Genomic DNA, 19072 nt, shown 5'->3' on the forward strand with positions numbered 1-19072 from the left:
ACTAAAGATCGGTATTTCGGTGAAGCACAATTTTCCAATATAACATGTTGCCGTCGAAGCGAGACCGGAGTCGAAACCGAAGGCGAATGGAATGATCCAGGAGGGTATACTGCCTGTGCTCACCCAAGCTGCGTCGGCAATAAAGTAAATTTCAAGAAACAAAACAAGAGTGGCGAAATGCGCCAGGCCTAATAGAACTGAGGAAGGGCCGGAGAGATGGTGTTTCCAGTATATCGTGTTGGGCGATGATGTTCCGAAAAGCTTGGGATGCAAACAGTCCTTGGCCCAGTCGGTTGTGGAGGGGGATGGGAGAGCTACGAAGGAAGGGGGGTGTCTTCTCTTGCCGAAAATTCTCCAAACCAATCAGACTGCAGTATCAGTATCAGAAGGATCACGTGATGTTCCTTCTCCGAGTTCACCCTTACACACACTACAACGTGTAGGCCGCCCTTGCTTAATGTATAAGCAATTATGTAATCACATTAAACGTCATGCCATGGTCATGTCCCCTGAATCCCTCGTATCCGCACACGGTAGGTGGATTGGGTAGTGCAAGTTACGCGGCCCACTGTTGATGTCAGCTTCCAGGTTGTTGGCTGTACTTTCGTACACTACTTCTGCGCGACCGTTCTGTTCTACCCAGTGTCTCCAAAGTTGCAGCTGATTCACATTCTCTCCCTGCGGTAGGGATTAATTACTACGGAGTAACTACGTGCCTGCTAATAATTCAGCTTGTCTGTCTCGCCCCTAATAGCCTGCCTGCCTGTACGTAGGTCGTGTACCACCTTCGCCCAAGCAACTCTTGCATTCCCTTGAGAGGGTGGTTCAAACTGGATTTATTATTACTTTTCCCTTCCCCCCCCTTGATTTTTTCCTGTACTTCAACCTTTCATACGCTGTCAACAATTTTCTAATTTTTTTCATCCATCGATTCAGTCAGTCGGGATCCGTCAAGATGGCGGCAGGGTCAGCACGATACGTGCGATACATTGTCTTCGCTTTCGTCGTAAGTCGTCCCGTTCTACGCTAAGATCTAATGCTCGCGAGTACCTGGCCGTCAAGATGCCGCGTATTTGCCCCCCCCTTACATGCCAGTGTGTTACAATGGAAGTAAGTCCCATATAGCGTCAATTGCTGATAACATCATCGTCATAGGCCGTTACGATTGTCTACTTCATCACACATTCGAGTTACCAAGGCATCCGGCTGCAGGATGGCACCTTTCCTGGCGGATCACAAGGAGGCCATGGCAGCGACACAGGGACAGCGAGCGGAGACCAGCAGACGTCACCGCAGCCCAACAGTCCTCCTGCTGAACGACCAGGTGTCATGTCTGACTACGATCCCAAAGAGTACCCGATGGCCATGACGCCGAACGATCCCGGTTGGAACGACCTTGTCGGCATCGCCCCTGGCCCGCGCGTCAACGCCACCTTCGTGTCGTTGGCAAGGAACAGCGATGTCTGGGATATTGCGCGCTCCATCCGCGATGTCGAAGATCGCTTCAACCGCCGATATAATTACGACTGGGTCTTCCTCAACGATAAGCCGTTCGATGATACCTTCAAGAAGGTGACCACCTCCCTCGTGTCCGGCAACACCTTCTACGGCGAAATCCCCGCTGAGCACTGGTCCTTCCCGGAATGGATTGACCAGGAAAAGGCACGCAAGGTCCGCGAGGACATGCGCGAGCGCAAAGTCATCTACGGTGACTCCGTCAGCTATCGCCACATGTGCCGCTTCGAATCGGGATTTTTCTTCCGTCAACCGCTCCTTATGAACTACGAATACTACTGGCGCGTGGAGCCCTCCATCTCGCTCTTCTGTGATCTTCACTACGACCCTTTCCGTGTCATGAAAGAGAACAACAAAAAGTACAGCTTCGTCCTGAGCTTGTACGAGTATAAGGAGACCATTCCGACCCTCTGGGACAGCACCAAGAAGTTTATGAAAAACCATCCCGAGCACATTGCGCCGGGCAACTCAATGCGTTTCCTGAGTGACGATGGCGGTGAGACGTACAATCGCTGCCATTTTGTACGTCCTCCCCTGATTCGTCTAGTGAACCTGCCGTCTCGTCTCGTGCAGGTCGGTTCCATTACTAACAGGCGTCTAGTGGTCTAACTTTGAGATTGGGAGCCTAGACTGGCTCCGGTCTAAGGCCTACGTCGACTTCTTCGAATCGCTCGACAAGGATGGTGGCTTCTTCTACGAGCGCTGGGGTGATGCGCCCGTGCACTCCATCGCCGCCGGTCTCATGCTGCCGAAGGAAGAGATTCACTTCTTCGACGACATTGGGTACTTTCATGGGCCCTTCACGCACTGCCCGACGGGCGAGCAACGCAAATTGGACCTGCGCTGTCACTGTAACCCCAAAGATAATTTTGACTGGAGGGGATATTCTTGTATGCACTTATTCCCAATTCCCTTCCCTTTCTTCATCGCTCCATACACTGTTCGCTGACTTGATGAAAAAGGCACGAGTCGGTACTTCGACCTTAACGGCTTAGAGAAGCCAGAGGGCTGGAAGGACGAGCCTAAATAAGACGGGTACATCCCGCACAAGATAAGAGCAACTGGTTGTACTAACATTACATTTATTATGAAAATGGGATTTGTCCTATACTCGTCCGGAATGGTTAGGACAATAGGCAGATCGAGGTATTGGGGGTTTTTTTTTATGTGGGAGGCGTCAAGGGTTTTTCATGGACTGCTCATACAATCCTAGCAATTGCAAGGGAAGATTGCTCTGGTAACGACGACGGGCGCATTTCCCAAATAACCTGCGGTGTGAATTTACAATAAAAAATACATAGCGATGTCCTCCTCTCATATACCACCCTCAAGGTGACATCTCTCCTGACCTTCTCCAGTCGTATTGAAAGTATGCTCTCTGGTCTCGAGGATCTTATCCAGCCGTCGCTTTCTTCGGCCTAGGCGTGCCGTACTTGCTACGGGCATTTGTCCTGTTCGCCACACCACCAAGGTCCAATGCGCCACGCACAAGGTGATATCTCACACCGGGACAATCCTGACTCCGTCCGCCTCGGACGAGGACGACGCTGTGCTGCTGAATGTTGTGACCCTCGCCAGGGATATACGCGGTGATCTGACGACCAGAGGACAGACGCACACGGGCGGTCTTGCGCTGGCCCGAGTTGGGCTTCTTGGGACGTTGAATGCCGACTTTGATGCAGACTCCCTTGAGGAGAGGTGATTTGGTTTCGGCAAGCGCGGGGGAGACGGCGTGGCGAGCTCGCTTGCCCTTACGGCAGCCCTGAAACCCTGTTAGTCGTCTTCGCGTGGCAGAGACGTGAGAGTAAAGGTGATGAGGGGTGGCCACGAACCCTGAGGACCTGCATTACAGTCGCATTTTGGGCAGGAGTTGAGGAGAAGAGACGCGTTTGGCGGATGGAACTGGTGATGGAAGAGGCCAAAGGGGCGTGAGAGACAGGGGCTGGAAACGCAAACCGCCTTAGTGAGGGAACAAAAAGTCGGCCAAAGATTGTGCTGGCCATTGTGGGCGCTGTTGTTCCAGTCTGACAGCTTTTGTGGTTGCGTCTCCTGGTTCTTGACCTCGACTCTCCAGAGGAATCTTTCGAACTTCCTACATCACGGCTTACATAATCGTTATTTTTGTACATTCCACGTGACATTGTCGCCCTCGCGCCAAGGCCGTCCTCCGTGGATCACATGTCCGGCACTCAAAAGCAAGGTATGTACCTACCTATTGGAAGTACCTTACTGAGTAAGGTAAGGTACGTTGAGGTAGACGCCCCACCAAACAGCGCCGTTGACAAGCCAAGTGTGGGGAGTTCGGGGATGGTTATCCTCGGCTGAAGACCTACCCGCTTGTATCGCCGCACGACACGATAAGTCGGCAGTCCGGATGTTACTCTTTTCTTCTTCTTCATTTTTCCCACCCGTCGTTGATACACGTCCGAATAACTCTAGATCTTGTTCTTCGTGTATTGTCATAGACTTGCTACATCTCTTTAGGCCAACCTTTCCAACCCCAGTCCAGCTCAACTCGCCAGTTGCGTCATGTCGTCGCTTTCGCGGATCATTCGCCCCGCGTTGCGGAGGAGTCGAGGTGTGGCGGCGATGGCGCCCACCAGGAACTGTGTACCAGCGAGGACGAAGATGCCCTCAATTCAGAGGCATGATGCTTTGATTCTATGCGTCTAGCCCATAGCTGCTGACAATCTCCCGTGTAGCACCGCGAGGACCCTCTCCACGACGCCACGCCGCCTTAACGACGAATACACCGACATCACCGACATTCCCCCGACCCCCATTACCCACTTCTCAGAGCTGGAATCCGCCATGGCGGAAACGGTCAACAAGTTTGCCAACGACGTAATCGGCCCTAAAGTGCGCGAGATGGACGAGGCCGAGAAGATGGACCCCGCCGTGGTTGAGCAACTCTTCGAGCAGGGCCTGATGGGCATTGAGATTCCGGAGGAGTACGGTGGCGCCGGCGCCAACTTCACATCGGCCATCATCGCCATCGAAGAGCTTGCGCGTGTCGACCCCAGCGTCAGCGTTATGGTTGACGTGCACAACACTCTCGTAAACACGGCCATCATGAAGCACGCTTCCCCCAGCCTCAAGAAGAGGTTCCTGCCCAAGCTCGCCACCGACACGGTGGGCAGCTTTTGCCTTAGCGAGCCCGTGAGCGGATCCGATGCGTTCGCCATGGCGACCAAGGCGACCGAGACGGCGGACGGGTTCACCATCTCGGGGTCCAAGATGTGGATCACCAACTCGATTGAGGCCGACTTCTTCATCGTGTTTGCCAACCTGGACCCCAGCAAGGGATACAAGGGGATCACGGCGTTCGTTGTCGAAAAGGGCACCGAGGGTTTCTCCATCGCCAAGAAGGAGAAGAAGCTCGGCATCCGGGCCAGCAGCACGTGCGTCATCAACTTTGACGACGTCAAGATCCCCAAGGAGAACCTCGTCGGCGAGAGGGGCCAGGGCTACAAGTACGCCATCAGCCTGCTCAACGAGGGCCGCATCGGTATTGCGGCGCAGATGACTGGGCTCGCGCTCGGCTCGTGGGAGAACGCCGTCAAGTAAGTTTGCATTCACCCGAGGAGTAGATTTCTTTTCTTTTTTGTTGTCTCCCCCCCCCCCCTTTTTTTTTTTTTTGGTACTAACAGCAGTTACAGGTACGTGTGGAACGACCGCAAACAGTTCGGCAAGCTGGTGGGCGAGTTCCAGGGCATGCAACACCAGATTGCGCAGTCGTATACGGAGATTGCGGCGGCACGCGCGCTCGTGTACAACGCCGCGCGCAAGAAGGAGGCTGGCGAGGACTTCGTCGTGGATGCGGCGATGGCCAAGCTCTACGCTTCGCAGGTGGCGGGCCGTGTGAGCGGCCTGGCCATTGAATGGATGGGCGGCATGGGTTTCGTGAGGGACGGCCCGGCAGAGAAGTTCTGGCGGGACAGCAAGATCGGGGCCATCTACGAGGGCACGAGCAACATTCAGCTCAACACCATCGCGAAACTGTTGCAGAAGGAGTACACTACGTGAGGGGTTCGCTCTAGACGAGGTGCGGATGCGGCAATACCCCCGCCCTACGCTGGCACAGGGGAACTGGATCGGGATTTGAAGAGGGGGCTCGGTTTGCAGCGTGCCATGCTGTACTTTATGATGTGTTTTTTTTGAAGTTGTTTGCATGGTAAAGGTTGGAAACTCCGCCTCGTTAAAGTAACGGTCTATGAACGATAAATAGAAGTTTGGCTACTACCTGGAAGTTTACGGCACATTCGTCCTCTGCCCAGAATAGGGTTCTATGCAGCGTCTATATCCCGTGAAGTTTCAAGTCCCAGTTTGTTGACCATTGGCTTCGAACAAAGTAAATGGTGTAGGTCGAACCGACGTCGTAGAAGTTTCAGAAGTAGAAATATCTACGAGTGCAATAGGAATCCATGTCTTTCACGTTCGAGGAAAGATAGCGCTTCAAGTATTATCTCCTATAGCGCCATGATGCCACAAGTCCTGTATTCACACGAGATCACAATGCACCTTTCTTGTCAATACCTTAGGCCCATATGCTCAGAGTACGTGCTCAGAGCTAGACACTTTTACTCGGTTTATTAAGTCGCTCTAATCCGCACTTATTTGTAACTGTTCGAGACACGGTCTAAACGCCCACACGCCACCTCTAAGACCGACCTGCATTACAGAGAACGTATCGTCTTGGCGAATGTGCTATATCAAGCTAGTTAGAGATCAATGATGATTACTACCGTAAGGTTGCGAGTCGATAAGATGTGGCTTTCGAGAGTGGAGTTTGCATAAAAAAGACCGTCTGCATGAGTTGAAGTGAGATCCTCCGTACTCTTATTACGGAATGACATAATAAATAAGATGTGGTTTTCATAGTCCTGGCTTTTACCATGCGGCAAGTCACGGAGGGTGGCCGAGGACTTGACTGTGTAAGTCATGGCAGACGGCCAAACCGCTTTGGAGCCCCTTTTTTTCTTCTTCCGCCATACGGCTCTTGACTATCAAGGAGAGTAGGAAACAGATTACGAGCGTCTGGGAAGATGCCGCAGGAGAGCTAGAAAGATAAGCTTTTCCAGTCTGACATCAATGCTGGGTATTGCCGGTGTAAGGCGACGACGGGATATAGGGATGATGCCTTTCTGCCTCTACGAAGTCCTTCGTACGAGTGAGGTTGGATCCACACAATACAAGTTCGACCTACCACCAGTCAGGACTAAATGGAAGGCAGGTGTTTGCCTGCACGGAAGGACTCGGTAGGCATCTGAGCAAGCAAGGCAACGAAGGTACAGGGGCTGTGGAATACTCAGGTACCCAGAGTTTACCCGGCCTGGTTTTAAGTCATGACCCATCAAAAAAGTAAAAGTACCAAGTCCTAGACGGAGTTGGCTAGACATATTATATCTAGGACTTTTCAACTCTTTTATTACGTGTATAACTGGGTACGGAGGGCAACAATACTTGCTGCCTCAATCCTCCCCTCATTCGTGAGGTACCTACGTGTACTCGTCACCAGCCCCGGTAACGGTTTTGCATTGAAGATACTGCAAGGTACTCCGGTCTCCGGCCCCTCCCCTCCATCGCAAAGCCCCCCGCCCCGCTTTCTCTGGAATGCGTCAGTATCTTCCCGGTCGTCGATGACCTTCTATTCAGTATTCGTACTGCCGCCAAATTATTAACGTTCTTATCCAACCTCCTCCTCCTCTCCCCGGCACAAACATCCACCCACCCACAACCCCCCCAACGACGCACCCACGCACCTACGCACAACACGCACACACGCACACAATAGACAACCATCTTCATTCAGTTCATGTCCACTCTGGCTGTCGACATTCATAACAAACTGCCGTGTGTTGCAGGCGGAGCAGGGGCCCCGCGTGCCTAGTATTTCCTTCCAGTTGGGGGATGATTTCCGACCCTCGCTCGTTTGCTCGCAATCGACTTCTTATGTTTGTGCCGAACCCTTCCTTACCCACACACGTCCTGTCACGCCCACACCAGGAGATATCACACATTCTTGCGCCTTCATTACCGTCACCGTCACCGCCTCCGCAGTCACCAGGAACCCGCGTCTTCCCTACGTTAGCCCCTGAAAACCAAACTTGACGGCGTCCTTGAGGGGCATATTTTATCCCTGCTGCGCTGCGTGGCTTTCGACTTATCGCTCCTTCCTACCTTAGGTAGCCAGCTATCGGATCCAAGTCCTCTTACCGCCCTTGCTTCGAGATTTGCAGTCCCATGGCCAGTATCTCGAACAACATTATTCCCTAGATAAGCACCAATAATACCGTCTTTCCGTGACGGTACCGCAACCTTCCGTTCAACTCTCCTACCGGTACCCTCACCTTTGCCTGGGCCCCGCGCGTGGAGTCGCGCACCACACCTGCCCAACATGAGCGACGAAGACCCTATTCAGAGTATCTTCAAGAAGATTGAGCGGGAGAAGGCGCTAATGAATGCCGCCAATGCCATGCTGGCTCAAACCGACAACGACTCGGTCCGCTCCCGTCTCAATTCTCAGATCCGCGATGGCCGCCGTAACCTTCAGTTCTTCGAAGAGAAGCTTCGCGAGCTCCAGATGCGACGCGTCAGTACGGGTATGGACAACTTGTCCCTCGCGGGCTCAACTGGCCGAGTCAGCGCCGACAGCCCCGGCGATGGTGGCTCGGGCCCTCCTCCCCCACCGCCTAAAGATTCCGCCGCCTGGGGCGCCTCGGCGGCCGGTTCCGGCAGTACGGCCTCTTACGGCTCTGCCCAATACAGTCAGATCGGCCAGCATGGCGACTTGATGCCCCCCCGCCACCCCTATGCCCCTCTCGGCCCGGGCGCCGGGGTCCCCAAGGCCCGTCCGAACTACACCAAACTAGGTTCGTAACGACGCTCTACTGGCTTGTCTCCCCTGTTGTTCGTGCCTTCTTCGGGTGAGATCCACTGCTGACCAGCATGCCTTCGTCTCCTCGCCAGATCTGATCAAATATGATACCCCCTACCTCGGTCCGCGTATCCAGCTCATGCTTTCCCAGATTCAGTTCAAGCTCAAGGTAGAGGAACAGTATTTGAAAGGTGTTGAGAAGATGGTTCAGCTCTATAGCATGGAGGGCGATAGGAAGAGCAAAGCCGATGCCGCTGCTCGTAGGGTGGAGAGCAAGCAAAAGATTCTGCTGCTCAAGCAGGCCTTGAAGCGGTACGAAGAGCTACACATTGCCGACGTTTTTGAATCCGATGGCACAGACGGTGAGTTGAGTCTTCGGAGATCTAGCGAGCCCCCCCCTTTTTTCTTCATCGCCTTTCCAAAGTCAACGTTGTCTAAGAAGTGCTCGTGTTCACAGATGACTCAATCAACATGCCCAACCTGCGCAAGCCCCTCACTGGTCAGTTGACCATTCGTGTTTCCAGCATCAAGGATGTCGACCACGCCTCTACCGGACGATTCAGCCGCGGCCCCGAAACCTTTGTTGCCATTAAGGTCGAGGACAATGTCGTTGCCCGCACCCGAACCTCGCGAAACGACCGGTGGGAGGCTGAGCAGTTCCAGCTCGACGTCGACAAAGCGAACGAGATCGAGCTCACTGTCTATGACAAGTCCGGCGAGCACGCCATTCCCATCGCCATGCTATGGGTCAGAATATCCGACATCGCCGAGGAGATGAGGAGGAAGAGGATCGAGGCCGAGATCAACAGCTCCGGGTGGGTGTCCGCCGACAGAATGGGCGCCCCGCCGAACCAATACCCCATGAGCCCGCAGCAACAGACGTCCTTTGGCCCGCCGCCGTCCTCGCCAGGGGCCGTGGGTGGCCAGTTCGGTAGCAGTATGCCTTCCCAGGCCGCCGCCGTACCCCAGGTCGTCGTCCAGCCCATTGATGGCTGGTTCAACTTGGAGCCCGCCGGTCAGATCCGCCTCACCCTCGGCTTTGTGAAGCAAAACAAGGAACGGGGTCCCGTTGATCTCGGCCTGGGCCGGAAGGGCGCTATCCGCCAGCGCAAGGAAGAGGTTCATGAGATGTACGGGCACAAGTTTGTGCAGCATCAGTTTTACAACATCATGCGCTGCGCGCTTTGCGGCGACTTCCTCAAGTATTCTGCCGGCATGCAGTGTGAGGACTGCAAGTACACCTGCCATACAAAGTGCTACACCAGCGTCGTCACCAAGTGTATCAGCAAGAGCAATGCCGAAACGGACCCCGACGAGGAGAAGATCAACCACCGCATTCCTCACCGTTTCCAGGCGTATCCCAACATGACGGCCAACTGGTGCTGTCACTGTGGCTACATCCTGCCCTTCGGGAAGAAGAACTGCCGGAAATGCTCAGGTAACGTCCACATCCCTTCGTTAATGCTTTGGTTCCCTCGCGCCCGTTGCACCCTCGGCATATTGACTGACCTGGCCTCCTCTTAGAATGCGGTCTCACCGCTCACGCACATTGCGTGCACCTCGTACCAGACTTCTGCGGCATGTCCATGGCTGTCGCCAACAAGATTCTCGAAGGCATTCGCACGACGAAACAGATCAACAAGCAAAAGGCCACGTCATTGAGCGAGCGGACACTTCGCAATCAGGCATCGGCGAGCCCGACTAGTAGTATGAGCTCGAGCACCTTGGCCGGATCGACTGGGCCATCGTACACAACCGGATCATCTGTCGAGGCGACCGAGGCGGCCAAGCTTATGTATCAACAACAACAGCAACAACAACAACAGCAGCAGGCGTTGTCTCAGAGGCCATCTCAGCAAACCGACCGCACGTCAACCAGTTCGGCCGCTGCTGCCGCTGCAGCATCCGCCGCGATGAGCGGGACGCCCACTTCTGCGCGGCAGGGACGACAGTCGCCCGACTACGCACGATTCGGAAGTGCCTACGCCGCCCTGCCCGAGCAGCAGCCCCAAGATGACTCCTATGGCCCATACGCTTCGCAGCAACGCAAGTATAACCCGGCCGACTACGCCAACGTCAATGCCTACCCCGGCCAGTCTCAGGGAGCGGGCCGCCCCGTTCAACAGCAGCAGCAGCAGCAGCAGCAGCAGCAGCAGCAGGCGCAGCCGCAACAGCAGCTTTATCATCATCAGCACCATCAAGGAGTACCGCAGCAACATCAGCAGTCGCCGATGTATCAGCAACAAGTGGCGTCAGTTGGAAAGACGCCCATGACGGAACCCGTCACTCTTTCACCGTCCTCGTCCGCTGTCAGCGGAGGACGTAAGCCGCTACCCTCGGCGACGGATCCTGGGACTGGCCAGCGTATCGGTCTGGATCACTTCAACTTCCTGGCCGTGCTGGGTAAAGGCAACTTTGGCAAGGTCATGCTGGCGGAAACGAAGCGAACCAAGAGACTATATGCCATCAAGGTGCTCAAGAAGGAGTTTATCATTGAGCACGACGAGGTGGAAAGTATCCGTTCCGAGAAGCGCGTGTTCCTCATCGCCAACCGTGAACGGCATCCGTTTCTGACGAACCTCCATGCGTGCTTCCAGACCGAAACCAGGGTCTACTTCGTCATGGAGTACGTCAGTGGTGGTGATCTTATGCTTCATATTCAGCGAGGGCAGTTCGGGACGAAGCGTGCCCAGTAAGTTGTTTCTCTACTTCAGGAGACTGTTGGTTCTACCAAGTAAACCGCAATGATCTGACACACCCATTTCTAGATTTTACGCAGCCGAAGTTTGCTTGGCCTTGAAGTATTTCCACGAGAATGGCGTGATCTACCGTGATCTGAAGCTCGACAACATCTTGTTGTCTCTGGATGGTCACATCAAGATTGGCGATTACGGTCTGTGCAAGGAGGATATGTGGTTTGGGTCGGCCACCAGCACTTTTTGCGGTACACCCGAGTTTATGGCGCCTGAGGTAGGAAACCCGATGGCAACGACCTTTCAACCCTCCTACTCCAGATACTAACCCTGGACCAACAGATTCTTCTAGAAAAGAAATACGGACGAGCAGTCGACTGGTGGGCGTTTGGCGTCTTGATTTACCAGATGCTTCTCCAGCAATCGCCATTCCGTGGCGAAGACGAGGACGAGATTTACGATTCCATTCTCGCGGACGAGCCGTTATACCCGATCCACATGCCCAGGGACAGCGTCTCCATCTTGCAGAAGCTGCTCACTCGGGAACCCGACCAGCGGTTGGGCAGCGGACCGACCGACGCGCAGGAGATCATGAGCCAGCCTTTCTTCCGCAACATCAACTGGGACGATATCTTCCATAAGCGCGTGCAGCCTCCCTTCATTCCGACCATCAAAACCGCCACCGACACGAGCAATTTCGATTCCGAATTTACTAGTGTACCTCCCGTTCTGACTCCAGTCCAGTCTGGTATGTGTCTCTGTCTCTCCTTTTCTTTCTTGATTATATATATACATACTCCATCCCATATCTTGTCTAGTCTCAGAAGACGATACTATCCAACTCCCTCCCCCAAACGGTGGACAAGTTACTGACAGTTGTGGTAGTTCTCACGCAATCCATGCAAGAAGAATTCCGTGGATTCTCTTATACTGCCGACTTTGAATAAAGGCAGCCAGTCAACTGGACGACACCGTTGGTTGAGTGTTTGACTCTCCTGGACATACTGGACATAAGGCGAGAAGAATGGTTAACTGCATATCACGCAAGCTTCCAGTGAAGCAGCTTAATCCTTGGGCCTTTAAAAGTGATGGGTTTGGTTAATTTGGCTACGCGAGATGAATGAGTCGAGAGCGACTGATGATGTTAGGACGAGGCGATGACTGAGATGAAGAACGAAAGAGTTAATTCTTGGACAGCGACTTCTCTCCGTACACAGCTTGAGTTAGGAGAGGAGGAAAAGACTGGGGTGGATATTGGGCACCCTTCGACGACATGCATGCCTGGGCAATGGGAATATACTTTGTCGACATACCAAAGCATTGTACGAAGCAGTGTACCAAGGAGAAAAAGCAAATGATGTGATGTGTTTGGGCGAAAACGTATGCTATGATACCGGATACAAAAAATTCCTTCCATAGCGAGCAAAAGAACACACATAGATGAGTTGTCATTTCTTTTCCATGGCGGCTATGGTGACACGGGACGAAACCATAACGTTTGTGTCTATTGTCTTCCAGGTGGTAGCATTATTGTACAGTGAAGATGGACTGTGGATCATTACGGTATTCCAAGGCGGGAGAGGCCGGATGTAGGTATGTGCAGGGAGAGAGAAGTTCTACGCTGATCTCAGAAGCAAAAAAGCGGCCCCTCCGACGATGGTAGCGCCCGCTACGGCGCCCTGGAGAGCCAGTAGAGACGCATCCCTCATGCGGAGGTCAATCCTGCGGTCACTGTACAAGTCGGCGATCCTGACCTTCAACAAGGTCGGATCCGAGAGCAGTTCTTCCCAGGTTATGGCTGCTGGTGACGGAGGAGGGGTCGCCTCCGTTGCTGCCACCGCGGGGGACACTGCCGGTGGCTCCGAGGCGGCCATGGCGACCTCCACACCATCATCAACAGACGCAGTGGCATCTTCCGAAGAAACGGCGACTGCAGCAGCAGTCTCGCCCTCTCCGGCGCCGCCCCTCGCGGCCAGGGCGCTCCTAACAGCCTCCAGCTCCTCCCTCACGCTCGTGAGGACGTCCTTCTCCTCCTCGACGACGGCGCGGACGAGCCTCTCCCGGCGCCAGGGCTCGGCGACGAACTGCAGCAGGACGAACATGACGACGTTGAGGCCCATGAGGCCCCAGGTGCCCCAGGTGCTGGCGCGGCGGATGCGGTCGCTCCAGATCTGCTCCTCGTGGTAGCGGCGGAGCATGCCGGAGACGAGGGCCTGGCTGAGGCGCTGCTCGTCGGCCTCGGCGTCGCTGAGGGTCTCGCTGGCGCGGGCGACCTCGCGCTCGAGCTCGTGGTCGCGGCGGTAGAGGTCGGTGAAGCGCTCGAGGTCCTGCGGGGCCCAGGACTCCTTGCGGGCGAGGAGGGTGGTGGTCTCGCGCTGGGTGGCGGCGCGGGTGGAGGTGGCGGACTTGAAGGCGTTGCGGGCGGCGCGGAGGCGCGCGTGGGCCTCGGACAGGGAGGCCTCGAGGGCGGTGTTTTGGGATTTGATCGACTCGATGGCGGTGTAGCCCGTTAGGTCGTTGAGAGTTTGGGAGGCGGTGAGGAGGCGGGCTTGGAGGTTGTCGATGACGCGGGGGATGGAGTTTGTGAACAGGTTCGATGCCGAGGAGAAGGATTTCGAGAATGTGGACGACGAGGACGAGGACGGGTGTGAGCTGTCGGAAGAAGAACGGTAGTCGGCATGGTTCTCGGAGGACTGAGAGGACGAAGCTCCTGATTTTGATTGATTTGATTCGGCAGACGAGACTGGAGAGGAGCTGTCGTTCGTGGACGATGGAGTGGGATCGGGAGAAGGAGAAGGCGATTGGGGTTTCGACTCGGAGTCTGGCGCTCGGGGCGGTTGGAAGGAAGAGTATAGCCGCCGGGAGTTCGACCGAAGATCTGCAAAGAGCTGAGAGTGTGACGGAGCAAGTGATGTGGTGCTCAACGTCCGTATTGGAGGATCAGAAAGCGGATAGAGCAATTGGCGGGAGACGAGGCGCCATGACGCCGGCCGCATCAGCGTCAATGGTTGCATGTCTACTCTATCTCTATCCACGACCCCTCGAGTCCAGATTGTCCTCAAGCCAATTCGAGCTCGGGTCTGTGCCGAGAAGGGAGTGGTTGAAAACGAATCGACAGACAACGGTGGGATGAGTGGAGGACCGAGGAGTCGGAAAGGACTGGAGGATGGTCCTCGGTACGAGGCCGTTGAGAGGACGGAACGTGGAGGTGGGATTTTCACGGCTTCCGGGACGCCGGGGATATACTTCGTACCTTTCTTCACCGCCTTCCAATCTGCGACGCACTTGTGAGAGGTACGTACCCTGTGTAAATCTTGATTCGTAAGGTACTGTACTGAGTACATAATTACATACACGTACATGAATGACGTGGGGCCATTGGAGAGGGGTCCTGCATTAAGGTGTGCGTTGGCTAATTAGGTACCTTAAGTATGGCTGGGCGTTTCTCAGCCTGCTCAGACCCCAAATCCCAAATCCAGAGACAGATCTTCAGCGTTTCAACAGCACTGTGGTCCCTGAAGCCATGTCGCATAGCGAAGGGTCTTGGCGGCAGCCCACTTCTCTTAGGATGGAGGGGCAATTGGCAATTACGCAGCGGGGTTTTAACGAATTTGATGCGAGATGGAGGGGGGAAGAAGGAGGGGCAGCCAACATTTGAATTCCCCCGAGACCAACAAGTTGAATGTTTTAATCCTTGAATACAGGACACGGACATGACTTGTCTTGGGAGATGGCTGTGGATTAGTTGGTGTCGATCTCTCGCCTTTTTTTTTTTTTTTTCTTCCTGTTTGTCGTTCTGCTTGTCGTTCTGTTCCATCTTCTTTAAATTGGTTGAATATCTCCCGCCACCCTAGATTAGTCCTTAAATAATAGCCGGGGAGACGGTTCCAATCTTGTCTTTTTTTTTTTTTTTTTTTTTAACATCTCGAATACCTATAACCCGAGAGAAGCACCCTACTTCTGTCATCCTTCATTTTTCTGTAATCCGACCTCTCCTCCCTCTTGCTCTCTCTCTACTTTGACCATTAACCCCTCCTATCGACCACCATGGGCTCCGTCACTTCCTCCGACACACCAGCCTTGGCGACAAACCCGCGCCTTATCTTCTTCACCGATTTCGACGGCACCGTCACCACCCACGACTCCAATGACTACATGACCGACAACCTAGGCTTCGGCCTCGCCCTCCGGCGCCAGGGCAACCAAGACGTGCTCCTCCGCGGCCGGCCCTTCCGCGACTCCTTCCAGGAGATGATGGACTCGATCAAGCTCCCCTTCGACCAGTGCATCGCCACGCTGCGCGCCACCATCAAGCTGGACCCGGGCTTCCGCGCCTTCTTCGACTGGTGCCGCGCCAACAACGTGCCCATCGTCGTGCTCTCCGGCGGCATGCAGCCCGTCATCCGCTCCCTGCTCGAGATGTGGCTCGGCGACGAGGCCCGGCACATCCAGGTCGTCAGCAACGACGTCGCCCCGCGCGAGGGCAAGTCCATCAACGACGAGGGCGGCTGGCAGATCCGCTTCCACGACGACAGCATCCATGGTCACGATAAGAGCATCGAGATCCGGAAGTACTCCTCCCTGCCCGACCGGCCCGTCATGCTCTATGCCGGTGATGGCGTGTCCGACTTGTCTGCGGCCAAGGAGACGGATCTTCTCTTTGCCAAGGCGGGGAAAGGTGTGTTCCTTTTTTGTTTTTTTCTTTTTTCTTCTCTGATCTCACCATTTCTCCATCGAGTTATTTCCAAGGTATCTCTTGAGGCTGACGTGTTGTGCTTTCTTCTCTCAGACCTAGTTACCTATTGTGAGATGGAAAAGGTTCCCTTCGTCACTTTCCAGGACTTTACGACTATCCATGAGACCGTCAGGGAGATTCACGAAGGGAAGCTGACTGCCAAGGACGCTGCGCTGGGGCGCATTCACGAGTAATGCTGCATGGGTGTTTTTCCGTTTCATTCTGCGCAGATAGGAAAGGGAAGACCAGGAAGGGGATTAACGACATTAGACTAGGAAAGGTGCGATTTGCTCGATATAGACGAGGCATAGATTTGACCTTCTACCTTAGTAAATAAGGCACGGGCATATATGGGGGTTTCATGAAACCAAATTGGGTTTCTTCCCATGATGACTGGAAAATAGATCACCACTGAATCGTTCGCGAAGTATTTCTAGTGTATGTACGTGTATATTTCATTCAAGAGAGAAATGGTGACAGATTTGTAGGGTCCTCATCTGCCGATGGAGAGAGAATCAACTAGGGTCTCAATTACAACCTTATCCCAGAAAGACCGGGCTAAATGTAATTGTTTGAGGGTTAAAGTGATCGGGCTCATGAGACTGCTTTCATACAGATCTTGACCACTGTCACTCATAAAGGGCAAAGCAATGTCTTCTTTAAGGTGCTTACTAATATAGTGTAACCCAATTGACGCCGGAAATGAACCCACCGCAGAAACACTTTTTTAATCAGTTACGCGCCCAGAAAAGAAAAGACTGATATAAATCACATCACCCCTAGGAATTGGATTTTCATTTTGAGAATCAATTGGGAAATTTCGGCCACTTAAAATTGTCTCCTATCTCTCCTCTCTAGATTCTCTCATCTCACAAACGAATCTCGTGAAATGGCGCGAGCCAAGCGGAACATCCTTGCTGCGGCCCAGGAGTCGACCACGCCCCCGGACGCCTTGCAGCCAAACCAGGCCCTCGCTCGCGTGGTCAAGGCTGAGGGTAACAACCTCTACACGTGCCAACTGCCGAACAAAAAGGAGATCCTGGTCGAGTTGGCCCAGCGCTTCCGCAACACGGTATGGGTCAAGCGCGGTGGTTACGTGCTCACCGAGCGTTTTCCCGAAGAGCAACAAACCAGTCGCCTCGTAGGTGAGATCGTCAACGTGGTTGGGGACGAGAAGACCTGGCGCAAGCAGCCGTATTGGTGAGTCTCCCCCTTGTCGCAAAATCATATGATCCTGCAGTGCGCTTGCGCCTTGATATCGCTCCTTACCCCTTACCCCCCGAAAAAGAAAACGCTGCGATCATCTAGTTTCTGACATGGCTTCCTCTTTTTTTCCCCCCTCCTCATCTTTCCAGGCCCAAAGAGTTCGTCAAAAATAGCGGACTGGACGATGAGGATGACGAGGACTCTACCGTCGGGAAATTGCCCCCTTCAGACTCGGAAGACGAGCAGTAACGTGTGCAAATATATATCGACAAACGCCAACGGCCGCCGCACGAATTCTCACCGCTCCTTCTTCTCGGGCCTGACCTTCAAAGAAGAAGGCCTGGGGAGCGGCGCAATCTCGAGCGCATCGTTCGCCGTGCCGAACCAGACGGCCGCCACCGTGATGGCCAGCATGGCGACCACGACGGCCGAGCTGGCCTCGGTGCTGGGGTACACGTTCCAGGCCCACTCCTGCACGCCGCAGAGGAGGTAGACGAGCGGGAAGGGGATGCCGCTGCGCCAGAGCAGGTACGGGGTCGACCAGGCGAGGTAGGCGTAGAACTGGTAGTGGAGGGAGCGGGCGAAGAGGAGGCCGATGACGTTGGCGGACAGGACGGTGGTGGTGATGTACTTAGCCGTGACGTAGCCGGACACCTGGGCCTCCTCGACGGGCGTGAAGGGCGACTTGGCCTGGAGGAAAGACGGGATCATGGCGGAGAGGGGCCGCTGCGCCGGCCGGAGCCACCGCGTGACGATAAAGAGCCACAGGACGGCCACGTGGCCTCCCAGCAATGCGAGCGAGAAGTTTTGGCTCGAGAAGGTCGCCTCGCCGACGAACCGCCAGTTGACCGTCCACCGGAAGAGGAACTTGCGCGACAGCTCGAAGGCGCGCCCGACGTAGCCTCGGAGGTTGACGGGCCAGAAGCGTATGCCGATCACGACCTGTACTTGGGCCATGATCCAAGCGAGGCGCAGGCTGCCCCAGAGACCCCGGCCGAGGAAGAGGGTCACGGCGACGGCGGGCAGGGAGAGTAGCAGGGTCATCTTGACGCTGACGCCGAGGCTGTAGAAAATGGAACCCATGACCCAGTTGCGGCGCTGGAGGAAGAAGATGGCGAGCCACATGAAAAGGGCGGCAACGCCGTCGTTGAAGCAGCGGAGAACGTAGATGCTGTGAAGTCGCTTGGAAAGTATCAGGAGAGGGAACATGTAGGGGGGCACCTGGCGTGAAGAAAAAGGCGCTCCCAAGTTAGCAAATGAGGGTCCTTTGGGAGAAAAGAGGGGAGACGGGGACAGTTAGCTTGCCTTTGCTTGCCAGTAGCATGCCATGACAGCGGCCAGAGTCGCCAGATAGAGCCCTGCAAATAACCATTGTGCCAAAAGAATATTCTTCCCCTCGTTGGTGAGGTAGTAGAGCCCGGTATAAACGTAGACATGTCCGGCTGGGTAGACGAGAGGACCGGTGCTGCCCCAGATGTTACTGTAATTGCGTTCGCCGGCAACGATTTGGGAGACTTGTTCCATGTATGCGACCCAGTCGATCTCGGTGTCTGTGGACGATGTTTTGAGCTTAGCAAGGGCTCCGTAAAGATAAATTGATACGAAAAGGTTGGGATCACGCAGGGAAGGTTGTATCTCACAAGGCACTTTCAAGATAATGGCTGCACAAAGAAGCGCATCGAGGACGAAAAGGACCACCGGGATGGCCTTGGAGAGCTTGTGTCGGCCATTGGCGATGTTGAGGACCAGTGTTGCTACCTGCGCCGGGATTGAAGGCTGCTGATCGTCGGCCATTGTTGCAACCTACATATATATAGAGATCGCACACCGAAAGTGCGCGTGGTTGTTAGAGACTTTGAAAGGCAACAAGGAAGAAGGGTCTTGGGATAGCTCTTGTCACACGAAGTGGAATTGGGGGACGTTGGTACTGGTGGACCCTTGAATTCTTGGAGCTTCCACAGTATTAACACTGTGCTTATTCCCCATGTTTTGAAGACTCTCACAGTGTTCAATGTTCTCGGTGAGGATCAGCAATGTTCGGTGAAT

The 19072-nt window shown here is 54.4% G+C and overlaps 8 protein-coding genes across 8 annotated transcripts; 5 read left to right on the forward strand and 3 right to left on the reverse strand.

Moving 5' to 3' along the window:
- The first annotated feature begins 675 nt into the window (after positions 1–675).
- SODALDRAFT_327083 (glycolipid 2-alpha-mannosyltransferase) lies at positions 676–2865 on the forward strand. The gene is made up of 4 exons (XM_028610336.1): positions 676–1006; positions 1156–2037; positions 2117–2405; positions 2478–2865. The coding sequence occupies exons 1-4, from the start codon at positions 956–958 to the stop codon at positions 2543–2545; spliced, it is 1290 nt and encodes a 429-aa protein (XP_028470722.1). The 5' UTR covers positions 676–955; the 3' UTR covers positions 2546–2865.
- Positions 2586–3571, reverse strand: SODALDRAFT_288582 (37S ribosomal protein S12). Its single transcript, XM_028608603.1, has 2 exons — positions 3348–3571; positions 2586–3277 (listed from the first exon to the last, which is right to left on the reverse strand). Exons 1-2 carry the CDS (start codon positions 3516–3518, stop codon positions 2909–2911), a joined length of 540 nt encoding a protein of 179 aa, XP_028470723.1. The 5' UTR covers positions 3519–3571; the 3' UTR covers positions 2586–2908.
- A 246-nt stretch (positions 3572–3817) lies between these two features.
- SODALDRAFT_304621 (acyl-CoA dehydrogenase) lies at positions 3818–5799 on the forward strand. The gene is made up of 3 exons (XM_028608984.1): positions 3818–4160; positions 4218–5078; positions 5175–5799. The coding sequence occupies exons 1-3, from the start codon at positions 4045–4047 to the stop codon at positions 5539–5541; spliced, it is 1344 nt and encodes a 447-aa protein (XP_028470724.1). The 5' UTR covers positions 3818–4044; the 3' UTR covers positions 5542–5799.
- A 2113-nt stretch (positions 5800–7912) lies between these two features.
- Positions 7913–12032, forward strand: SODALDRAFT_355110 (calcium-independent protein kinase C; the record flags this gene model as incomplete). Its single annotated transcript, XM_028613783.1, has 7 exons — positions 7913–8387; positions 8485–8754; positions 8850–9830; positions 9917–11084; positions 11161–11362; positions 11428–11833; positions 11971–12032. The coding sequence occupies 7 exons, from the start codon at positions 7913–7915 to the stop codon at positions 12030–12032; spliced, it is 3564 nt and encodes a 1187-aa protein (XP_028470725.1).
- Positions 12033–12451: 419 nt separating this feature from the next.
- Positions 12452–14275, reverse strand: SODALDRAFT_327087 (hypothetical protein). Its single transcript, XM_028610337.1, has one exon. It carries the CDS (start codon positions 14097–14099, stop codon positions 12702–12704), a length of 1398 nt encoding a protein of 465 aa, XP_028470726.1. The 5' UTR covers positions 14100–14275; the 3' UTR covers positions 12452–12701.
- Positions 14276–14983: 708 nt separating this feature from the next.
- Positions 14984–16244, forward strand: SODALDRAFT_327088 (hypothetical protein). Its single transcript, XM_028610338.1, has 2 exons — positions 14984–15763; positions 15875–16244. The coding sequence occupies exons 1-2, from the start codon at positions 15133–15135 to the stop codon at positions 16012–16014; spliced, it is 771 nt and encodes a 256-aa protein (XP_028470727.1). The 5' UTR covers positions 14984–15132; the 3' UTR covers positions 16015–16244.
- A 465-nt stretch (positions 16245–16709) lies between these two features.
- Positions 16710–17275, forward strand: SODALDRAFT_355113 (nucleic acid-binding protein; the record flags this gene model as incomplete). Its single annotated transcript, XM_028613784.1, has 2 exons — positions 16710–17020; positions 17176–17275. The coding sequence occupies 2 exons, from the start codon at positions 16710–16712 to the stop codon at positions 17273–17275; spliced, it is 411 nt and encodes a 136-aa protein (XP_028470728.1).
- A 48-nt stretch (positions 17276–17323) lies between these two features.
- On the reverse strand, positions 17324–18820 carry SODALDRAFT_336488 (ALG3-domain-containing protein; the record flags this gene model as incomplete). Its single annotated transcript, XM_028612597.1, has 3 exons — positions 17324–18247; positions 18332–18576; positions 18667–18820. The coding sequence occupies 3 exons, from the start codon at positions 18818–18820 to the stop codon at positions 17324–17326; spliced, it is 1323 nt and encodes a 440-aa protein (XP_028470729.1).
- Positions 18821–19072: the final 252 nt, after the last annotated feature.

The sequence above is a fragment of the Sodiomyces alkalinus genome (assembly GCF_003711515.1).
Source record: "Sodiomyces alkalinus F11 unplaced genomic scaffold SODALscaffold_1, whole genome shotgun sequence".
In the NCBI taxonomy this organism is placed as follows: Eukaryota; Fungi; Ascomycota; class Sordariomycetes; order Glomerellales; family Plectosphaerellaceae; genus Sodiomyces; species Sodiomyces alkalinus.

Coding starts and splice junctions, on each gene's coding strand:
- SODALDRAFT_327087 (XM_028610337.1), bottom strand. CDS start 14,099: ATGCAACCATTGACGCTGATGCGGCCGGCGTCATGGCGCCTCGTCTCC.
- SODALDRAFT_304621 (XM_028608984.1), top strand. CDS start 4,045: ATGTCGTCGCTTTCGCGGATCATTCGCCCCGCGTTGCGGAGGAGTCGA. Junction 4,161..4,217: donor AAGATGCCCTCAATTCAGAG/GCATGATGCTTT, acceptor TCTCCCGTGTAG/CACCGCGAGGACCCTCTCCA. Junction 5,079..5,174: donor TCGTGGGAGAACGCCGTCAA/GTAAGTTTGCAT, acceptor CAGCAGTTACAG/GTACGTGTGGAACGACCGCA.
- SODALDRAFT_327083 (XM_028610336.1), top strand. CDS start 956: ATGGCGGCAGGGTCAGCACGATACGTGCGATACATTGTCTTCGCTTTC. Junction 2,038..2,116: donor CGTACAATCGCTGCCATTTT/GTACGTCCTCCC, acceptor ACAGGCGTCTAG/TGGTCTAACTTTGAGATTGG. Junction 2,406..2,477: donor TGACTGGAGGGGATATTCTT/GTATGCACTTAT, acceptor TTGATGAAAAAG/GCACGAGTCGGTACTTCGAC.
- SODALDRAFT_327088 (XM_028610338.1), top strand. CDS start 15,133: ATGGGCTCCGTCACTTCCTCCGACACACCAGCCTTGGCGACAAACCCG. Junction 15,764..15,874: donor CTTTGCCAAGGCGGGGAAAG/GTGTGTTCCTTT, acceptor TTCTTCTCTCAG/ACCTAGTTACCTATTGTGAG.
- SODALDRAFT_288582 (XM_028608603.1), bottom strand. CDS start 3,518: ATGGCCAGCACAATCTTTGGCCGACTTTTTGTTCCCTCACTAAGGCGG. Junction 3,278..3,347: donor CTGTAATGCAGGTCCTCAGG/GTTCGTGGCCAC, acceptor ACAGGGTTTCAG/GGCTGCCGTAAGGGCAAGCG.